Genomic DNA, 17,234 nt, shown 5'->3' on the forward strand with positions numbered 1-17,234 from the left:
AAATTCATTACCGTCAGCCTCAAAAAGCACGAAGTTCATTTTCCTGAAATTTCATGAAATTCATGAAGTCTGCACTCGATTAAGCTGGACTCTGACTTTACACAAGACTTACAAAAAGTGGTGTAGCATGTTATGGTTCTAGAAAAATATTGAAATAAACGTTAAACGTTGAAATTTTAAACCTTTTTAGTTTTCTCTTCTCATTACTTTGTGAAGAGATTATTGCATTTCATCGCATCTAATTGTGTCAATGTTTGTCTCATTCCTTATTTCAGTTTCTTTTAGTTTTCGTACAAAGAGCATTATTATAGTCTTTTACTTCAAAGATTGCGTTTTATGTACTATAATCCTTTTGCCTTTCTATTTTGTCCTAACAAGTATAAAATGATTCAAAATGACATGCTACATAAATCAGTTAATTTTTAAAATATGTATGTATACTTTGTTGAGATAATAATATTAGTAGCGGTAGTTTGAGGATTTATAAATTAATATAAAAATTACAGTAACATTTCGTGATAACTTTGTACTTACCGGCCTATTCCATAGATTTGAACTTTGTAATGAAATTCAATAACCTACAGAATGGATGTAACGTGTGATATTTTTTCAAAAAGACTTATTATATCTGTTTTGTGGAATATAGGACTGCAAGCTGTTATTGCTGTTATGTTGGTGGGTTTCATACAAATTGATATTCTTCATCCCGTATCCTGGATATCGTCATCTATAAATGATGTATTTGGCTGGAAAATGAGCATAAATATCGTATTGCTTGGACTCGTGTCTTTTTTTCAGGCTTATATTTACGGCTGCTATTACGTAAAGCCACTACCAAAGTATTTTACCAGGTTCTCTATGTTCCTGAGTTTATTTTGCACTCAAAATATTATATTTAGCATTCTGTACGCCCTGAGTGGCTATTTCACTATGAGTCTCTATTCTTCATTGGCAAAAAGTAATTTTAATACATTAAAGAAAATATGTGAGAATTATGATGGACAATGTCTCTTAGAACAAAGCTTATTCCTACAAATGGGTGGCATGTGGATGGGCTTGTATTATTTTCTTAACGCTCATATATTCAGCCCCACAACCCTGACATTTCCACATATTTATCAAGACAAGTTTCAACAGATTAAATTAGCCATCCACAGTATTTTGTCATGTGGTTTTAAAAACTCTATTATTCCTGTGGTTTATTATTGCATTTTTTATTACTTTTGGGGCCATAAACCAAGAAATGTAGTCAGCGATGTTTATGGTTTGTACTTGGAAGATAAACCTCTTGATAATATATTAAACTTGTTTGGATCTGGTATATGGATTGGACTTTGGTTTTACACCAGCTTATTTTTGATATCTGTGTATGCCATGAGAACTGTTTTCAATATAGTATTAACGGAGCCAATGAAGTTTCCAATAGAGTCTAGTAAAAAATTAACTTTGCACAAGGCAATTGCTCAGAAATCACAATTTAATGGGTATTTAGGGACACAAGATCTGAAAATTATGTCTCTGACTGACACTGTGAGAAGGAAAGAGATTTTCACACTATCACAACCAGGAGGACACCCTCGAAATTGGAATAACCTGCTACAAGAATGTTTGAAGATTGTAAATGATTTTAGCAAAGAATTGGATAGCATAAATGGTGATATGAAACCAGTTGAAATAGAAATGTTGCCAAAAAGACCAGGATCAAGCATCACACCAAAGTCTACATTGTATACCGGGAACTTGAGAAATATGGCATATTCTCCACAATTACATGAATTGAAAGAACACAATAAAAATAAAAGTGAAGATACTCTCCTCAGTGCTATAAAAGAGGAGTTTAATATTCTAGTACAAAGAATTCGCCAAAAACCAGGCATTAGTTATTTATTTGGGGAGCTGACTGATACAAGATTAAAGTTCTTATTGATGCAAGCACAGCCAGTGATGTGGACTTGTGAGGGACTTGCTTTTATTGCAGCTGCATCACTGAAAGAAGACAAATATGGTGTTGTGCAAACTGATTTGCCAATTGTAATATCAACTTTAATAAATTTAAAACAAAACTTAGATAAATTAACAAAACCTGGTCTTGTCCCAAGGAAACACATCTTGAATGATTCTTTTGCTTTAAAAATGAAATCAGCTTTGTTATCTTCAGTAAAATTAAGCATTTATAAGATAGTGATAACTTTTTCGAAGTATATACATGAAATTCCATTAGATCCTGATGTGCAAATAGCAATACAACCTTTTTTAATATGTAAAGAAGCTTGATATTGTACAGAGTTTTTATACTTATCTCTTTATTAATTTAACAATTCAACTACAGTGTATTATAATTCATTAAAATAAAACAATTCTTTCAAAACTAATGTTATATTGTCATGACATCAAATAAAACTATTAAATTGATTACATGATACATTTTATTTTTAATGTAGATAGCCAGACCATTAGGTCACTTCACTGGTAGCATAGGTGTGCCGACAAGCTCACAGTCTGCTTGTGCAGTTTTTTTTCAATATATAATTAAGTCATAATAGCACTAAAATGAAATGGTTCAAATGAAGTTAAGGTACAAATACAGCAGAAAATTTGTCATAATTCCACTGGCAAATGACAGATGTTGCTGTAATGGTTTGAAGTGATCAGTTGGCAATTCTGTATCAACAGATAAGTAGGATACACTTATCGTTTAAAGTCCTATGCTTAGGCTTAACTGCTTTGGTGGAACTTCAGGCTTTAGCAGTTCGGCTTTAAAAGCCAGGGCGCCTAAATGTGAGCTGTCTGAAGGAGTGTTTGCCAGTAAAATATGACTATACTTCTGCTCGCTCTAAGGTAAATCAGGCGCTTATAACGTAGTGATTACTTGCTCAGTGGCGCTTACTAACACCGTCACACTTTTTTTTACTTTATACTATTTTATATTGTTTATAGTTAAAGTGCAAATGTCTATTGTTTTGCTTTATAGTTTATACTACAATGACTATGATGATCTGTTTTTTTATGAATTTAAAGTAAAGTATCTTCATCTCTTAAGTCGCCACTTAGCAAAAGGGAACGCTGGCTAGCAGCTCCGAGTAGCGCGGTACGTTCAGCGGATGATGTTCCAGATTCATAACTTAGAGATGCTGGAAAACAATCGACTAATAAATAAACATAATTAATATAGTAACTAAAACTTAATATACAAAAAAAAATGCAAACTCGATTTATTGAAATTAAAAATGTTAATATTTTTACTTCCTTTATTTAATTTTATTGCATACGTGATACTTAGTCAACTAAAAAACGCGATAATTAGATTATTAAAAAATATTCTCAAATTTCGCGGTTATCCCATATTGTCGTCACTATGATATGACCATAGATTATACACTTAATATATTTGAGATATGACAGTGCCAATACCTACTTTAGCAGGTATAGATAATGCAATGTCTAATCTACTTGGTTGTTAAAATACTGCTTTAAATTGGAATTTTAAATAATATTTGTAAATTAAATTACAAATGTACTATTTGTATTACTCGTAGGTAATGAAATTTGTAAATTTTGCTAACTTTAAAACATTTGTATTTGATGGCTTATTAAATAAATAAATAAAAAAAAGTCCAAGGTATATTATATATTATAGAAAAACGTAGTCATGCCTTATTATTGTTTCAAAAGTAACTGTTATTTACGCAAGTGTTATACACGTAATTGTGTAAATAGAAACTTATTTAGCACCTTTTTGATTTAATCAACAAACAGACTTTTATAGACAGAGAATAGAGAATGAAATAGAACACTTTTGAATTCGCATGTGAATTGCAAATTGTGGTTTTAGTAATTTAATACGGGTAACCCTCCTGTAACACGGTAGATACGTTACGGTACATAACTAGAAGTCAGTACGAAAAGCAGAGTAATTTTTCTAAATGAAAAATCTCAACTATACCTCCATACATGTATTTTTTCCCCATTAAACATAGAAAAATAAGCAGTAAAATTTCGTTTATTCACATACATATATTGTGTGTTAATAGTACACAATATAATTTTCTAAATAAATTTAAACACAAAGCTTGTTATCGTGTTATCCCGCAGGCGGGTAACAATTTTTCTAATGAAATACGTACTTCACAAATATTCACGATTTACTTCCACGGTGAAGGAATAACACCGTGTAATAAAAGTGAAACCCGCAAAATTATAATTTGCGTAATTACACCTCTTGTGAGTCCGCGCGGGTAGGTACCACCACCCTGCCTATGTCTGCCGTGAAGCAGTAATGCGTTTCGGTTTGAAGGGCGAGGCAGCCGTTAATACTGAGACCTTAGAACTTATATCTCAAGGTGGCGCATTTATGTTGTAGACGTCTATGGGCTCCAGTAACCACTTAACACCAACTGGGCTGTGAGCTCGTCCACTCATCGAAGCAATAAAAAAAAACGAATTTTAAGAGGGTTTTGGCAATATATTTCTTTTGCGTTAAAGTCGGACCGTGTTTTTAAAATTGAATGTTATAGGAGGGTTACCCTACTATTAGTGTTGAAGATCGCTGATAATTGTGAAAGTTCAACCGAAAAGTTACTTATGTAAAATAAATAAATAAATCTTTCTTTTTCTACACATGATCCGAAATGTGCGTTGTTTTGTTACTAATAAGAAAATACATTAATATACATTTTGGAAGACAGGGCTAAATATGATGGACAAGGCGTAAGCGTTCCCGGTTATGTCCTTATATATACGACTAGCTGACACCCGTGCTCTTCGCTGGGCATTTAAAATTAACGTTATCATTTCTCACACCCACAAAGATTCTCCACCCCCGCAACTGGTGTAGGGAGTCCAACACTCATATAAATATTAGCCTATCCATTGAGTACATGTATTTTCTACATGGATACCAAGTTTCAAGTCAGTCGGACGCATGGTTCAGTAGTTATAACGGAACATCCGTAAAAACCACTGTAGATTTATATATTAATATAGAAGTATAGACTAGTGGCCCCGCAGTAGTCGAGATTCGACTATAAATTATTGAAATTATAAGTTTAAGCATTATTATGGTTCCATTGTTAAACACTATTATATTTCGATAATATAATCACAGTATTCGCCAAAACTGCACTATAGATCAATAATATTAAAGACAAACAATATTAATCTATTTTCAATTCGACCACAGACTTTAAACAATAACAAAAGTTTCCCAATTGACAGTAAGCAAAGAGTATATTTTTATGTACATATGTGTTGTGTCAAATACATGGTAGTGTGTGTGTAATGTTTTCTTTATTGATTTAAAGTATCTTTTATAACATTATTTAAAAAAATATTAGGATTGTGCACTCCTTCTCTATATTCTCTATAAGTGTGAGAAATTTTATAGTCCTCCGTCCGCGCAATTTTCGTAAAAAGGGGTACAAAGTTTTTGCTTCACGTATCTATAGATATATTTATATAAAAATGAATTGCTGTTCGTTAGTCTCGCTAAAACTCGAGAACGGCTGGACCGATTTGGCTAATTTTGGTCTTGAATTATTTGTGGAAGTCCAGAGAAGGTTTAAAAGGTAGATCAATGCTCGGAATTAGATAAAAATAGTAATTTTGTTTTTCCTTTGATGTGTACATTTCGGACGGATTTCTTTTGTTTGTTTTAATTTTATACATAAGTTTAGGTCTTTTATTTATCGATTGAAGCACTACGAAGTCTGCCGGGTCAGCTAGTCAATATGTAGATGGAGAAGGAATAGAGGAAGAAGAAAGAAAGGTAGTTAGGTAGTGGTATATAATCGCGAGTACATACAAAGGGGAGATTACCGTCGGGGCTGGCGTGCGGCGTGGTGCTGGCGCTGCGGGGCGCCGCTCGGCACGTGCCGCCCGGGGACTCCGCCATGCTGGCCTGCAGGCTGTAGCTCTCCCTGGAATGCCTTCACGATTACGGTCATCATTCACTTCGTTCGGATGCCTTGTAGTTGCGATGCATCGTTATATCGTATTATAATGTTACATTATAAGCATGTTTTATGTTGGATGATTAACATAATTTCTAATTTTTTATTTTTTTTTTATCAATAAAAAATCACAGTAAAATGTATACCCGGATAATTATTTTCTTTATACCTCGAATAGAACTAAAATTAATATTTTTATACTAAGGAACTTCGTTCCTATCCGGTGTCCCACGACGCCACAGATTTTTTTTATTTTTTTTATTGCTTATATAGATGGACGAGTTCACTGCCCACCTGGTGTTAAGTGGTTACCAGATCCCATAGACATCTACAACGTAAATGCCGCCACCCACACTGAGACATGAGTTCTAAGGTCTCACTTTTTTTAACAGTACAAGGGCTACCCCGCCTTTCAAACCAAAACGCATTACTGCTCACGGTAGAAATACGCATAATGGTGGTACCTACCCGTGCGAACTCACAAGACGTCCTACTATCAGTAATTACGCAATTATAATTTTGCGGGTTTTATTTTTATTACACGATGTTATTTCTTCGTCGTGGAAGTCAATCGTGAACATTTGTTTAAGTACGTATTACATTAGAAATATTGGTTACCAGCGTGATTGGAACACCGGTGTATCGCTAGATACGAATGCACCGGACGTCTTATCCTTTAGGCCACGATGACTTCAAATATATGAAAAGAGAGTTCTTTGGTCTTATTTAGTGTCACGATCCCACAAGCTATTTAGTATAATGTTAATAGAATATTCACGATTCCATGTTAATAAAAGAAAGGAGAGCATATCTGCAACATTCAATTATTAACATTCCTAATGTCATATTCCTTCGACTTGCCTGTATCCGGACGTAGAGGAAGTTTGCGAAGGTTCACTGTCACACGACGTATCCGGAAATGGTTGGGCTTGCAGTAACGGCGCAACGCTCAGCCGTCTCCCCTCGCCGGGAGATGAACCTTCGTCAGATTCCAGACGAGCCTGCTGGCATTCATCACATCATATATGTTAAATCATACCATTTTACCGTTTCCACCGAGTTTATACGCGGAACTTCTCAGTGGGTCGCGATTCCGATCCAGTGGTAGATTCGGCGAAGCACTGCTCTTGCTAGGGCGTCTGTTAGTAAAGTCTCTCAGCTTGAGCTCTGTGAGCTCGTCTGCCAATCAGGGTGAAGTCAGAATAGCCCCTTGAGGCTACCGGCGATTAGGTTGAAAAAACATATCAACTGTTAACATGCTAACATGATAACATTTGTGGTTATGTTGCATGGGCTCGACAAAAGTAAAGACTAGAAAATTTTTTTTGGTGATAAATAGTAAACGGTCGACACTAGAAGATTAATTTTCGTGAAAAATATAATTTGATCACACCGCGAAACGAATAATAGAAATGACGCAAAAAAATCAGAAACAATCCTTAAGGCGTTAAGATGACATATAATATGTAAAGGAAAATTTTGAGATATACTGGCCATTAACTAGGGGGAGTTGATAAGAAAAGTCAAGAACCTTACTTACTGAACGGGCCAAAATACATTGGGAGTGATATGCATCGTACTGAACCGATGCGAGCCGATGACGTCACGCTGAAAGCTCTAATACTCACGTCCGGCTTGGTGTGTCGGCTGCGGCGGAACTTGAATGTTTTCTTTGAAGGCCCGTGGGCCCGTTGCAGACGAGGCCGGTCGTCAGGGCTGTCCGTGCCTCCTCCTCCCCGCGCTTCCCCGCACGACGTGTCTCCGGGCGACAGCGGCGAGAACGGCCTGGACCCTTCGCCTTGCTCTGTTCATTCGAACACAAAGTTGTAGCCAACCTTAGCTCATGAGTGATTCAAACGGTTATGACAATTTGTAGGGTAGATAGTTACAAAATTTTGTTAATGTGAACGTTGCCATCTTGTTTTTTTATATTTTTATTGCTTAGATGGGTGGACGAGCTCACAGCCCACCTGGTGTTAAGTGGTTACTGGAGCCCATGGACATCTACAACGTAAATACACCACCCACCTTGAGATATAAGTTCTGAGATCTCAGTGTAGTTACAACGGCTGCCCTACCCTTCAAACCGAAACGCATTACTGCTTCCCGGCAGGAACAGGCAGGGCGGTGATACCTACCCGTGCGGACTAATAAGAGGTCCCTACCACCAGTAAAAAAGAGATACTTTTATTGACTTTTTCTTTATTTTTCTACAGTTTGGAATACATAAATTAAGTGACATATTAATATCGTGTAAATGTGGGAACATACCCGGGAAAATGCACGGATGAAGAGATTCGTTTAATGTGTACCGCATTATTTTTGGAGTTTACTCCTTTAGAATCGATTTACATATATAGGCCCGGGGTATGAAAATTATGGGGACCAAAATCGTACTAGCATGTCACACGAAATGCGTTATGCGCCTGATTGGCTCCTGATTGCGTGATGCGTGCGCGCGCCAATCAGGAGCCAACGCGCGGCCGCGTTATCGCAGGTGACGCCGGGCTGCTGCGCCGGCAGTCCGCCACAAAGCCTCGTACTGATCGCGCGTTTCTCTCATTATTGTATTTTCATATATTTGTTAGTCGTTTGTTTTGTGTCTCGTTAATTTGTTAATAATCTGTAGTGTATCGTGTTGTCGTAATATAGAACTATTTCTATATTATTGTATTGTTTCGTTTAATTTTTTATATCCAGTAAACTCCAGTCGTGCGTCGGAGCGGACACACACACTTTTTTTTTGTTGTTATTATATCATTTCCGTGTCGTCGAAAATAATGTAATGAAATAAGGCGAGATCAACCCGTTAAAATTGGATTTGATCACAGACATTTACGACTAAGGAAAACTGGAGAAAATACTATCTCAAATTAAATTACAAATTTCGGGAATCATTATTTCGACTGTATCTCGTATTCGACGACTCACCCGACGTGAACTTCAGCTCGACGGAAGGAACGAACCGTAACTTGGCGGGTGCGCTCGTGTACGACGGTGTGCTCACCGCGAGCTTTGTATCGCTGCCGTAATTGTTCAGCGAACCTAAACGATTTAATAAATTTTGTGTGATATGTTCGAGAAAAAAAATATCATTTTTTTAATAAACAAATAATAATATTGCAAAATAATATTCAATGCTAGGTGATCAAGACTTGAGGTTTAATGGACAAAGAGAAAACTGAGCGGGTGTAATTACACAGTGTACCGACGAATGATGATCAAAATGTTATTATTCGGAACTTGTTTAGGTATACACAATATTATTATCTTGAAAATGTCGTTACGAGATTCAGGTATCTGTCAAATATACTTGTAAATAGCAAGTTATTGTTGGAAGACCTACCGAAATTGCGCTAGTGTGAGAAGTGGAAATGATATAAATATAGCAGTTTTATATTGTTTTGGATTGAAGTTAAATGTGGTACATAGTTTATGGTGCTGTTTTCAAAATCATTCCACTTGCTACTGTGGCGCCACCTTGATTGGCCCTATTTCAGCGGACACTTTTTAACACAATCAGATTACAATCCTTACTTGCGCCCTCCATAATTCCATGATGGCTACCACCACGTTAGATTTATAGTGCATTAAATGCCACATAAAGTTATAAACCACATTTAGGCATTGGCAACATGATATAAAATTAATATATCTTTAAGAATTTTTGGCGGGAACGCGAGCAGTGAAGTTGTGTGATTTGTTTTATTTTGTCTATTTAGTGTTTCTTCAGGTTTAAATGGTTTTATTAACTGTTTAATATCTGTGGAAGTGCACAAATGTGGGAAAATGAAACAAAGCCGCTGGACGTAACTTCTCGGGATCCTCCAAAAGGTGCACTGAAAAAATCTAAGTAAATGACCACCATTTTACTGAGATTATATTTCATCCCATATCATCTCATTTCATTTAATTTCATCCCACTTGATCAATGTTCCAAATTAATCATTTTCATTTCATTTCACTCCATATTATCATTTTTCATAAAACTAAGAATATAAATTAAAATAAGACATGACTTAAAGTCTTAGTTACCAGGTCATAAAATTCCTTATAAAAAAAAACATTTCTTTATACTACACAGTAATGGTCTATATCTATTAAAAGTGGTAATATGTCTCTATATGAGTCGACTATTATCAAAGGCGGCAATCTGACTTTTGGACAATGATTGGTAAATCAGAAAAACGAATTATTGACTTTGTATTCCATCGGCAGTCACAAAACTCTTCAGAACGACATCTTAGATAAATAACAGGTTAACTATTAACCTTTATTTAATGCAGGTTTTGAACCGTATTCTTTGAAGGAGACGATTATATTCAAATCAATCTGTATTGAAATATCAATAATTTTTTTTTGTCCAAATGCACAGATTGCCACCTTTGATAATAGACGACTCATATATACCTAATATTAATGTGTTTATAATAGACGTTGAAATAATGGACGTTCAAATTCTTTACCTATATTAGAGTTGATGCTGCTCGTGTTGTTCGTGCCGTTGTCATTGAGTCGTCCACTGATCAGAGGCACGTCGAAAGTGGGCATCTGTTGGCTGGTCGTTGAACTGCTCGACAGTGACTCTGAATATACAAAAGCTGCTGGAAAATTTTATGATTTACGATCGTGCTTGTGTGATACGTTTGAATTCGATTGCAGTTTCATTGGGTAACAAATGTCTGCGGGAATATATTGGGCATAATTAGTGAGTTGTGTGATAAAAAAGAGATATATTTATATAAATACTAGCTGACCCGGCATATTTCGTAGTGCCTCAATCGATAAATAAAATACCTAAACTTTTGTATAAAATAAACGAAAGGAATCCGTCCGACTGGGGACACACTAAAGGAAAAACAAAATTGTTATTTTTATTTAACTCCGACCATTTTCATATTTATTTACCTTTTAAACCTTCTCTGGACTCCCACAAATAATTCAAGACCAAAATTACCCAAATCGGTCCAGCCGTTCTCGACTTTTAGCGAGACTAACGAACAGCAATTCATTTTTATATATATAGATAACAGATAATAAGCTCTCACGCGCACTGCTTTCTCTTGCTCCTACAGTGTGCTACAGAGAATAAGCCTGCAGTGTTTTTAGTAGATACACGAAACGTAAGTGTCTCTCTTTCTATCTTCACTAACTCATATCTTCCTCTCAACTTCCGTACGTCTCGCTCGATCACAATTATCGTAACGCACTCGTCACGCATTCATCAGCTTAATCCGCAAATCTAGCGTGCGTAAAGAAGTTTTATTTTAAAAAGAAAACATGTATTCACTTTTTTAGTATTCACTTTTTTATTAATCGGAATAAGCAAACAATGCGAGACTATTTAGAGCTTTGTATCTACAACGAATGACAAAGATTTTAAAAAAATTTGGAAAGAACGGCTAAAATTGATGTAGCAATTTTTACGCCTGACCTTAGGCGCTGTTTATGCGAATTTAAACGAGTTACCATCAATCTTGACATAAAGTTGAAAATCCCATGTCACAACGATACTTCTGTACTTATGGTTTGGTTAGAATTGTTTGATGTCCTCAATACATGCCCTGCGGAAATGTATACAACAATACCGACATTTTTTATTGATTCAATGAGTGAACAATCAACATCTAAATGCCGCCACTCACCCTGAGACATGAGTTCTAAGGTCTCAGTTTTTACAGTACATTAAATTATCGAATACATTTTTTTGTATTTGTACCTGTCTTAATTTCTATAATACAGTTGTTATATACAGTGTAAGATGAGCAGAGGCGCTGAACATTCCACATTGATTGTTACTTTCGTTCATTCGTTCCTGATTGTTACTTTCGCAAAGAATATAAAGTGAACTGCATTTGTTCAATTCGGAACATTTTTTGGGTGGTTCTTTCGATATAACGGCACAGGGAGGTACCTCTTTGGGCAGATAGGGGTGCCGAGGGATGGTCGGGGGTGCGCGGAATGCTCGCGCCGGTCCGCCCCACCAGCATGGAGATCAACGAGGGCCGGTGCTGTTGATGTTTGTCCGACATGTTTGGAGGCCGCGGGAACACTTCAGACGCGCGCTTACCCCCCGCTTGTCCAAGATTTTCAGCTATTTGTTCTGGGCGAAATAATTGATTATGCTAGAACTATCTGAGTATTTTTGAATGAGAGGGTATCTCAACATCAGAAATACAAGGTATGCCTCTAATGTTGATCTATACATATAAATAAAATTGAAGTGTCTATTTAGGTTTATATAATATATAGGTTTTTTTAGATGTTGTGACTTCTGCAGTTGTTTGCACTGGACTAAATCGAAAACATGCATTGTTTAAATTTGCGTCTATTTGTTTATCCAGGCCAACTCCTGGATCTGTCAAACCGATTTTTACTTAAGTCTACTTTAAACGCCTATTCGCTTAGACTTTTATTAAATTTTTTGTGCATAGAATAAAGGAGAAAATTGTCTGTACAAATTTTTTTTAAAAGTAAGTATTGGCTCACCAATCGTCTACTGCTATTGTTTGTTCTTGAGGCTTTTTGAGCAGACAAAAATGAAATTCTATATACGGGGGTGACAAAAACTGCTTGCAATGCCGATAGGCCAATATACTATTATCGTGATATAAACAGGAAATGCTATCTGTCTGTTTACTAAACTGAGCACTTTAAGGAGCACTGATATTTTAGGGAATTAAAACTTTAAGAGTCCGCAATGTAACTCGAGCTAGCAATGTAACGTGAAAGCAGGTAGGGGAATCACCTACTATCATTTGTTTTCGCTTTCGGGGACAATTTAATTACGACCTGTATACGGAACGAAATTTGGCATGTGCCGTTACCGAATTTAAACTGGTCGTGTGTCTCTCTCATGTTGCGGAGTTCCCGTGCGAGTTCCGCGAGTAGGGCGCCGCGCGCGCGGGCCGCGGGCAGCTTGAGGCCGCGGACGCGCTCGCGGACCACGAACTGCATGTGACGCTCGTTGTCGCCGATCGGCGGCTGGGACAACTGTACCGACAAGTCACACACGACGTGCGTTCAATATTTTATCATTACATGGTATAAAACAAAGTCGCTTTCTCTGTCCCTGTGTATGCTTAAATCTTTAAAACTACGCAACGGATTTTGATGCGATTTTTTTAATAGATAGAGTGATTGAAGAGGAAGGTTCATAAGGTAACATCCATTAAATAGGGGAAAAATCAATAATAAATTACAGTTTCCGAAGCGAAGCTAGGGCGGGTCGCTAGTATTCAATAATTCTATATTCAATGTCAATTCTATATTCAATTCTATAATCGATCGATATAGTCAATTCTATGTTCGATATTCAATATTCAATAATTAATGCGTTCAGTAACTGAAATCCATCCTTAATTATGTTTATATTAGAGCGCGTCGAGTGGCTTCTGTTATCTATCTCCTTGACTGCCGTGTAAATCACCGGTGCCTTACGTGGCGCGCTTAAGTATATATGTCTTTACGATGTTTTTACTAAAGCGCCGGTGTATCTAGTACAAATTGTGGGAAAGAAGAACCTGAAAATACTGAGAATGAACCTATTTTTGAGACACCTAAAACACTAAAACATAGATTTAAAAAAAGAAAGAAGTCGATGTTCGGCAATCCAGGCGATTAGTACTAGAAATCGACGATTACTTCAGTGTGCCACGTATGGTATCGGTGACCTGCTGGCAGTCAACGGGATAACAGAAGCTACTCGACGCGCTCAAATATAAACATAATTAAAGATAGATTTCACAAAAAGTGCTACAAAGTTTTTACTTTACGTATTAATATATAGATAACAGCCACTAATGCATAATATCTCAAAAATAAGTAACAAAAGTTTGTTAGCCCTTATCTTTTCTCTCCCTTTTCTTCTTTTCTCAAAATTTACAAATTGTATCATATCCCCTTCGTCCACTCGTGTCTTAATTTTATTTTTTATTGCGGTAATCGGACTGACTTTGTGCACGATGAAGGGCTGTAGCAGTATGTAGAGCGGCGTGCGGTAGGTGACCACGTGCTCGAGGAAGTCCCACAAGTGATGCGCTGCCTCGTTCCGGCGGCCGAGCTCCCGCATGGCGCGCGCTATCCTCCCCCACTCCGAGCACAGCTCGCTCGTGAAGCACGCGCACAACACCTTCAACGCTGGAGTAATGGAGGAGTCTCAATTTTTTTTTAAAATTTTGTAGTTAAGCAAAGCGATCGATTTGTGCTCGCTCGCTTAGGTTTGTGGAGGAGCTCACGGCCCATCTGGTGTTAAATGGTTACCGGAGCCTATAGACATCTACAACGTAAATGCCGCTACCCACCCTGAGATATGAGTTCCAACGTCTCAAAATAGTTACAGCGGTTGCACCATCCTTCAAACCGAAACGCATTACTGCTTCACGGTAGAAATAGGCAGGGTGGTGGTACCTACCTACCTGCGGACTCACAAGAGGTCCTACCACCAATACAAATGTTTTTATTTTTTTCGAATAAGATTGACGTAATGATATAGATGTTAATACCTAAATGTAAGATAGCTGTTCGAAAACATAATAAAGTTTTTTATAAGAAGCCTGGGAGGCAACGATCGGTTCTTAAATTGATGGTTTTGCAGATGGGCCTGTGGGATAACTAGGCCCGAAACAGGAAGCCGGCCAGGTTACCTAGGAACGCGATCCGGTAGAGTTGGTTGGACAGCCTGGTCGTGTTCCTGGTGTCCCTGCTGCCGGTGAAGGTGAGCGAGTTGACGCGCGCGTCGGACGCGTTCAGTTTGGCGTTGACGGCCGCGAGCTGCCCGGGCGGCGCCGGCGGGCACAGCGCGTTCAGCACCACCGACACCAAGTAGCTCACGTCCGACTGCCGCAACGGAGGAACGTCTGCAGTCAAATACAGTTCTTGACACAACAGGAATAGCGATCTTTTTGTTTTGGCGTTTTTATTTTCGTAAATTATCATGTACACGTCCGACTGACGCAGCGGAAGAACGTCTGCATCCAATACGGTTTTTGACGCAACAAGAATAGCGATCTTTTTGTTTTGGATGTTTTCATGAGTTTTCTATTGCATCCTATAAGCACGTTCGTATAGGTTGTCCTGTAAATTTTAATCTGCAATTTTTTTTAAATTATTCATAAAGGTAGTTTCCTCATTGATTATTATGTTAAGTTTACTATTATTATTTTAGCAAACTAAGTGGGCGGACGAGTTCGTAGTATACCTTAACGTGCCGGCCTGAGCCTGAAATATATAGATTGCATAAATAATTCTAGTAAAATATTGAAGTCGGAAGGCGAGAGTGATCATGTGTACAAATCGTAGAGTACAAATGCACGAGCATGTGGTCGCCGTCATAGAACAAAATGTCAGTCTGAAAAATCATACAAACTATTAGGGTTTCGTAAAAAAATATATATTCAAAAACGAAATAAATAGACATCATTTACCGCCTCACAGTTCTTAATTGCGCCGTTTACCACCTCAAACCTTGTATTAAGTCGTTGCCAAAGTATCGACTTCGTAAGTGACCGCAACCGCCTTCTATTTGCTCCGGAAATTAGTGGAATAGTATTGTCTATTAAATAATGACTTTTTCATTTGTATCTTACCTTTTCTCCCACTGCCGACTCTTAAGCACAGAGGCATGAATAGATTCATAAGCATATTCTCCGTTTTCTCGGCTGTAGGAAATATCGCGCTGCCACCACACATTTGTTCTAAAGAGTAGCTATCCTGGAACATAAGACTCAAAATAGAATTACTTACATTTAGAATTTAATTAAAAATAAAAGTTAAAGTAGTCTTTAAAAAAAAACAGTTATGTCCAAATTAATGTTTACCCCGGTGTTAATGACTTGCAGTGCAATTAGTCGGACGACGGTGCTGCAAAAGTGTGGAGGTGGCGGCTGAGACATCAGCGCGGCAGTCGCGGAAGACAAGTTCTCGCCGCTGTTGTTATCCGACACTATCAACGCCTGTAGAAGGACAAGGAAGCTAAAGAACGGCCTTATGGGGGACCACACGTTATAGCGACGATGAACGTTAGTCATAGTTGTAACCACGATTCATTGCGATAATCTAACAACGGCATTCACATGGCCGTAATTGGCATAAGCTGCAAATTTGATGGCGACATTCGTTGGTACATTGCATTAAATTTGTCATTGTGTTTCGTGAACGCGACGGGATTGCACGTGTTTGGTGCAATCTTATCGTCAATTGTCGTCGTCAATGTAATTATTCGACAAAGGAAAGATCTTCCATCGAGCGGGTGATATTACTCGTTAGACCGACGGTTCAAATGTTGTTCTACGGAACTTGTATATATGTAAGATTATCTTGAATATGTCGTAAGCGAGATTCAGGCATCTGTCAAATATTTTGTCTTCTGGGATGTCTACTCGCCACATCGACATTACCGTGGACCGTTCAACTGTGTGACCCCGGTACCAAAAAACTGGAACTTATTATAATGAATCTTTCTGATTTATAACATTACTTTTCACACATGTATGGTATACAGAAACATCGTTTAACTAAAACCAAAGAGCGAAATGTCGAATATCATAAACACTTTGTTGATAACTGTACTAATACTATTAGTTTTATTCAAACAATGTATCATACACGTTGTTTAAGCATGTTTTAACTTTTTGGCGGGAACGCGGGGAGTGAAGTTGTGTGGTTTGTTTTATTTTGTCTATTTAGTGTTTCTTCAGGTTTAAATGTCTTATAACGGTGGTATATAAACTTTTTATTATCTGTGAAAGTGCACAAATGTGGGAGAATGAAACAAAGCCGCTGAAGATAGCTTCTCGGGATTCTCCAAAAAGTCCACTGGAAAATTCTCAGTAAATGACCATCATTTTACTGAGATTATATTTCATATCATATCATACCATTTCGTTCTATTTCGTTTCATTTCATAATATCATTTTACATATAAAAAAGTTTTCATTAAAATTAAAATAAGACTTGACCTAAAGGTCTTAGTTACAAAGTAATAAAATCCCTTAAAAAAAAACAACTCGTTTTGTTTTCAGGAACCCTTGGACTAAATATTTTTTTATTAATTAAGATATAGAGTTTATGACACACTGTAGATAGTGCTTAGTACGCTAACGTACTTGGATCGTATTGAGGAGAGTCTTCACTTGTGGCCACTGCATTATGTACGTGCATCGCGTCATCGTTTCGTACACGCCTTTCAGTAATGTCGCTGCTGAATCCCATGCTGTATTCCTCTGGAAATAAAAAAAAATCCATTTTAAATGATGTTTCAGTGAGCGATGTCCGTTTCTTTAATAG

At 37.2% G+C, this 17,234-nt stretch overlaps 2 protein-coding genes across 22 annotated transcripts in view; one reads left to right on the top strand and one right to left on the bottom strand.

Moving 5' to 3' along the window:
* The first annotated feature begins 380 nt into the window (after positions 1-380).
* LOC101745001 (nucleoporin NDC1) lies at positions 381-2,415 on the top strand. Its single transcript, XM_062669069.1, has one exon. It carries the CDS (start codon positions 586-588, stop codon positions 2,272-2,274), a length of 1,689 nt encoding a protein of 562 aa, XP_062525053.1. The 5' UTR covers positions 381-585; the 3' UTR covers positions 2,275-2,415.
* The window catches only part of LOC101744956 (protein unc-80 homolog), a 58,238-nt gene continuing 43,361 nt past the window's right edge, over positions 2,358-17,234 (bottom strand). For 4 of the 21 annotated variants that reach the window (XM_062669000.1, XM_062669014.1, XM_062669008.1 and 1 more), the window contains 13 exons: positions 17,054-17,170; positions 15,767-15,901; positions 15,536-15,659; positions 14,594-14,806; positions 13,903-14,087; positions 12,776-12,941; positions 11,863-12,051; positions 10,415-10,552; positions 8,880-8,993; positions 7,577-7,752; positions 6,810-6,952; positions 5,815-5,924; positions 2,358-3,131 (listed from right to left, as the gene is read on the bottom strand). In XM_062669000.1, coding sequence (XP_062524984.1) covers positions 3,013-3,131; positions 5,815-5,924; positions 6,810-6,952; positions 7,577-7,752; positions 8,880-8,993; positions 10,415-10,552; positions 11,863-12,051; positions 12,776-12,941; positions 13,903-14,087; positions 14,594-14,806; positions 15,536-15,659; positions 15,767-15,901; positions 17,054-17,170 — 1,929 coding nt within the window. In that variant the 3' untranslated portion in view covers positions 2,358-3,012. Of the gene's footprint in view, positions 3,132-5,800; positions 5,925-6,805; positions 6,953-7,576; positions 7,753-8,879; positions 8,994-10,414; positions 10,553-11,862; positions 12,052-12,775; positions 12,942-13,902; positions 14,088-14,593; positions 14,807-15,535; positions 15,660-15,766; positions 15,902-17,053; positions 17,171-17,234 lie in introns of all 21 variants that reach the window. The other 17 variants (XM_062669015.1, XM_062669005.1, XM_062669009.1 and 14 more) reach the window with 17 other exon arrangements.

Source organism: Bombyx mori, chromosome 6 (genome assembly GCF_030269925.1).
Source record: "Bombyx mori chromosome 6, ASM3026992v2".
NCBI lineage: Eukaryota > Metazoa > Arthropoda > Insecta > Lepidoptera > Bombycidae > Bombyx > Bombyx mori.

What these genes read in the sequence shown, in the direction of transcription:
- LOC101745001 (XM_062669069.1), top strand. Translation starts at nt 586, where the DNA reads ATGGATGTAACGTGTGATATTTTTTCAAAAAGACTTATTATATCTGTT.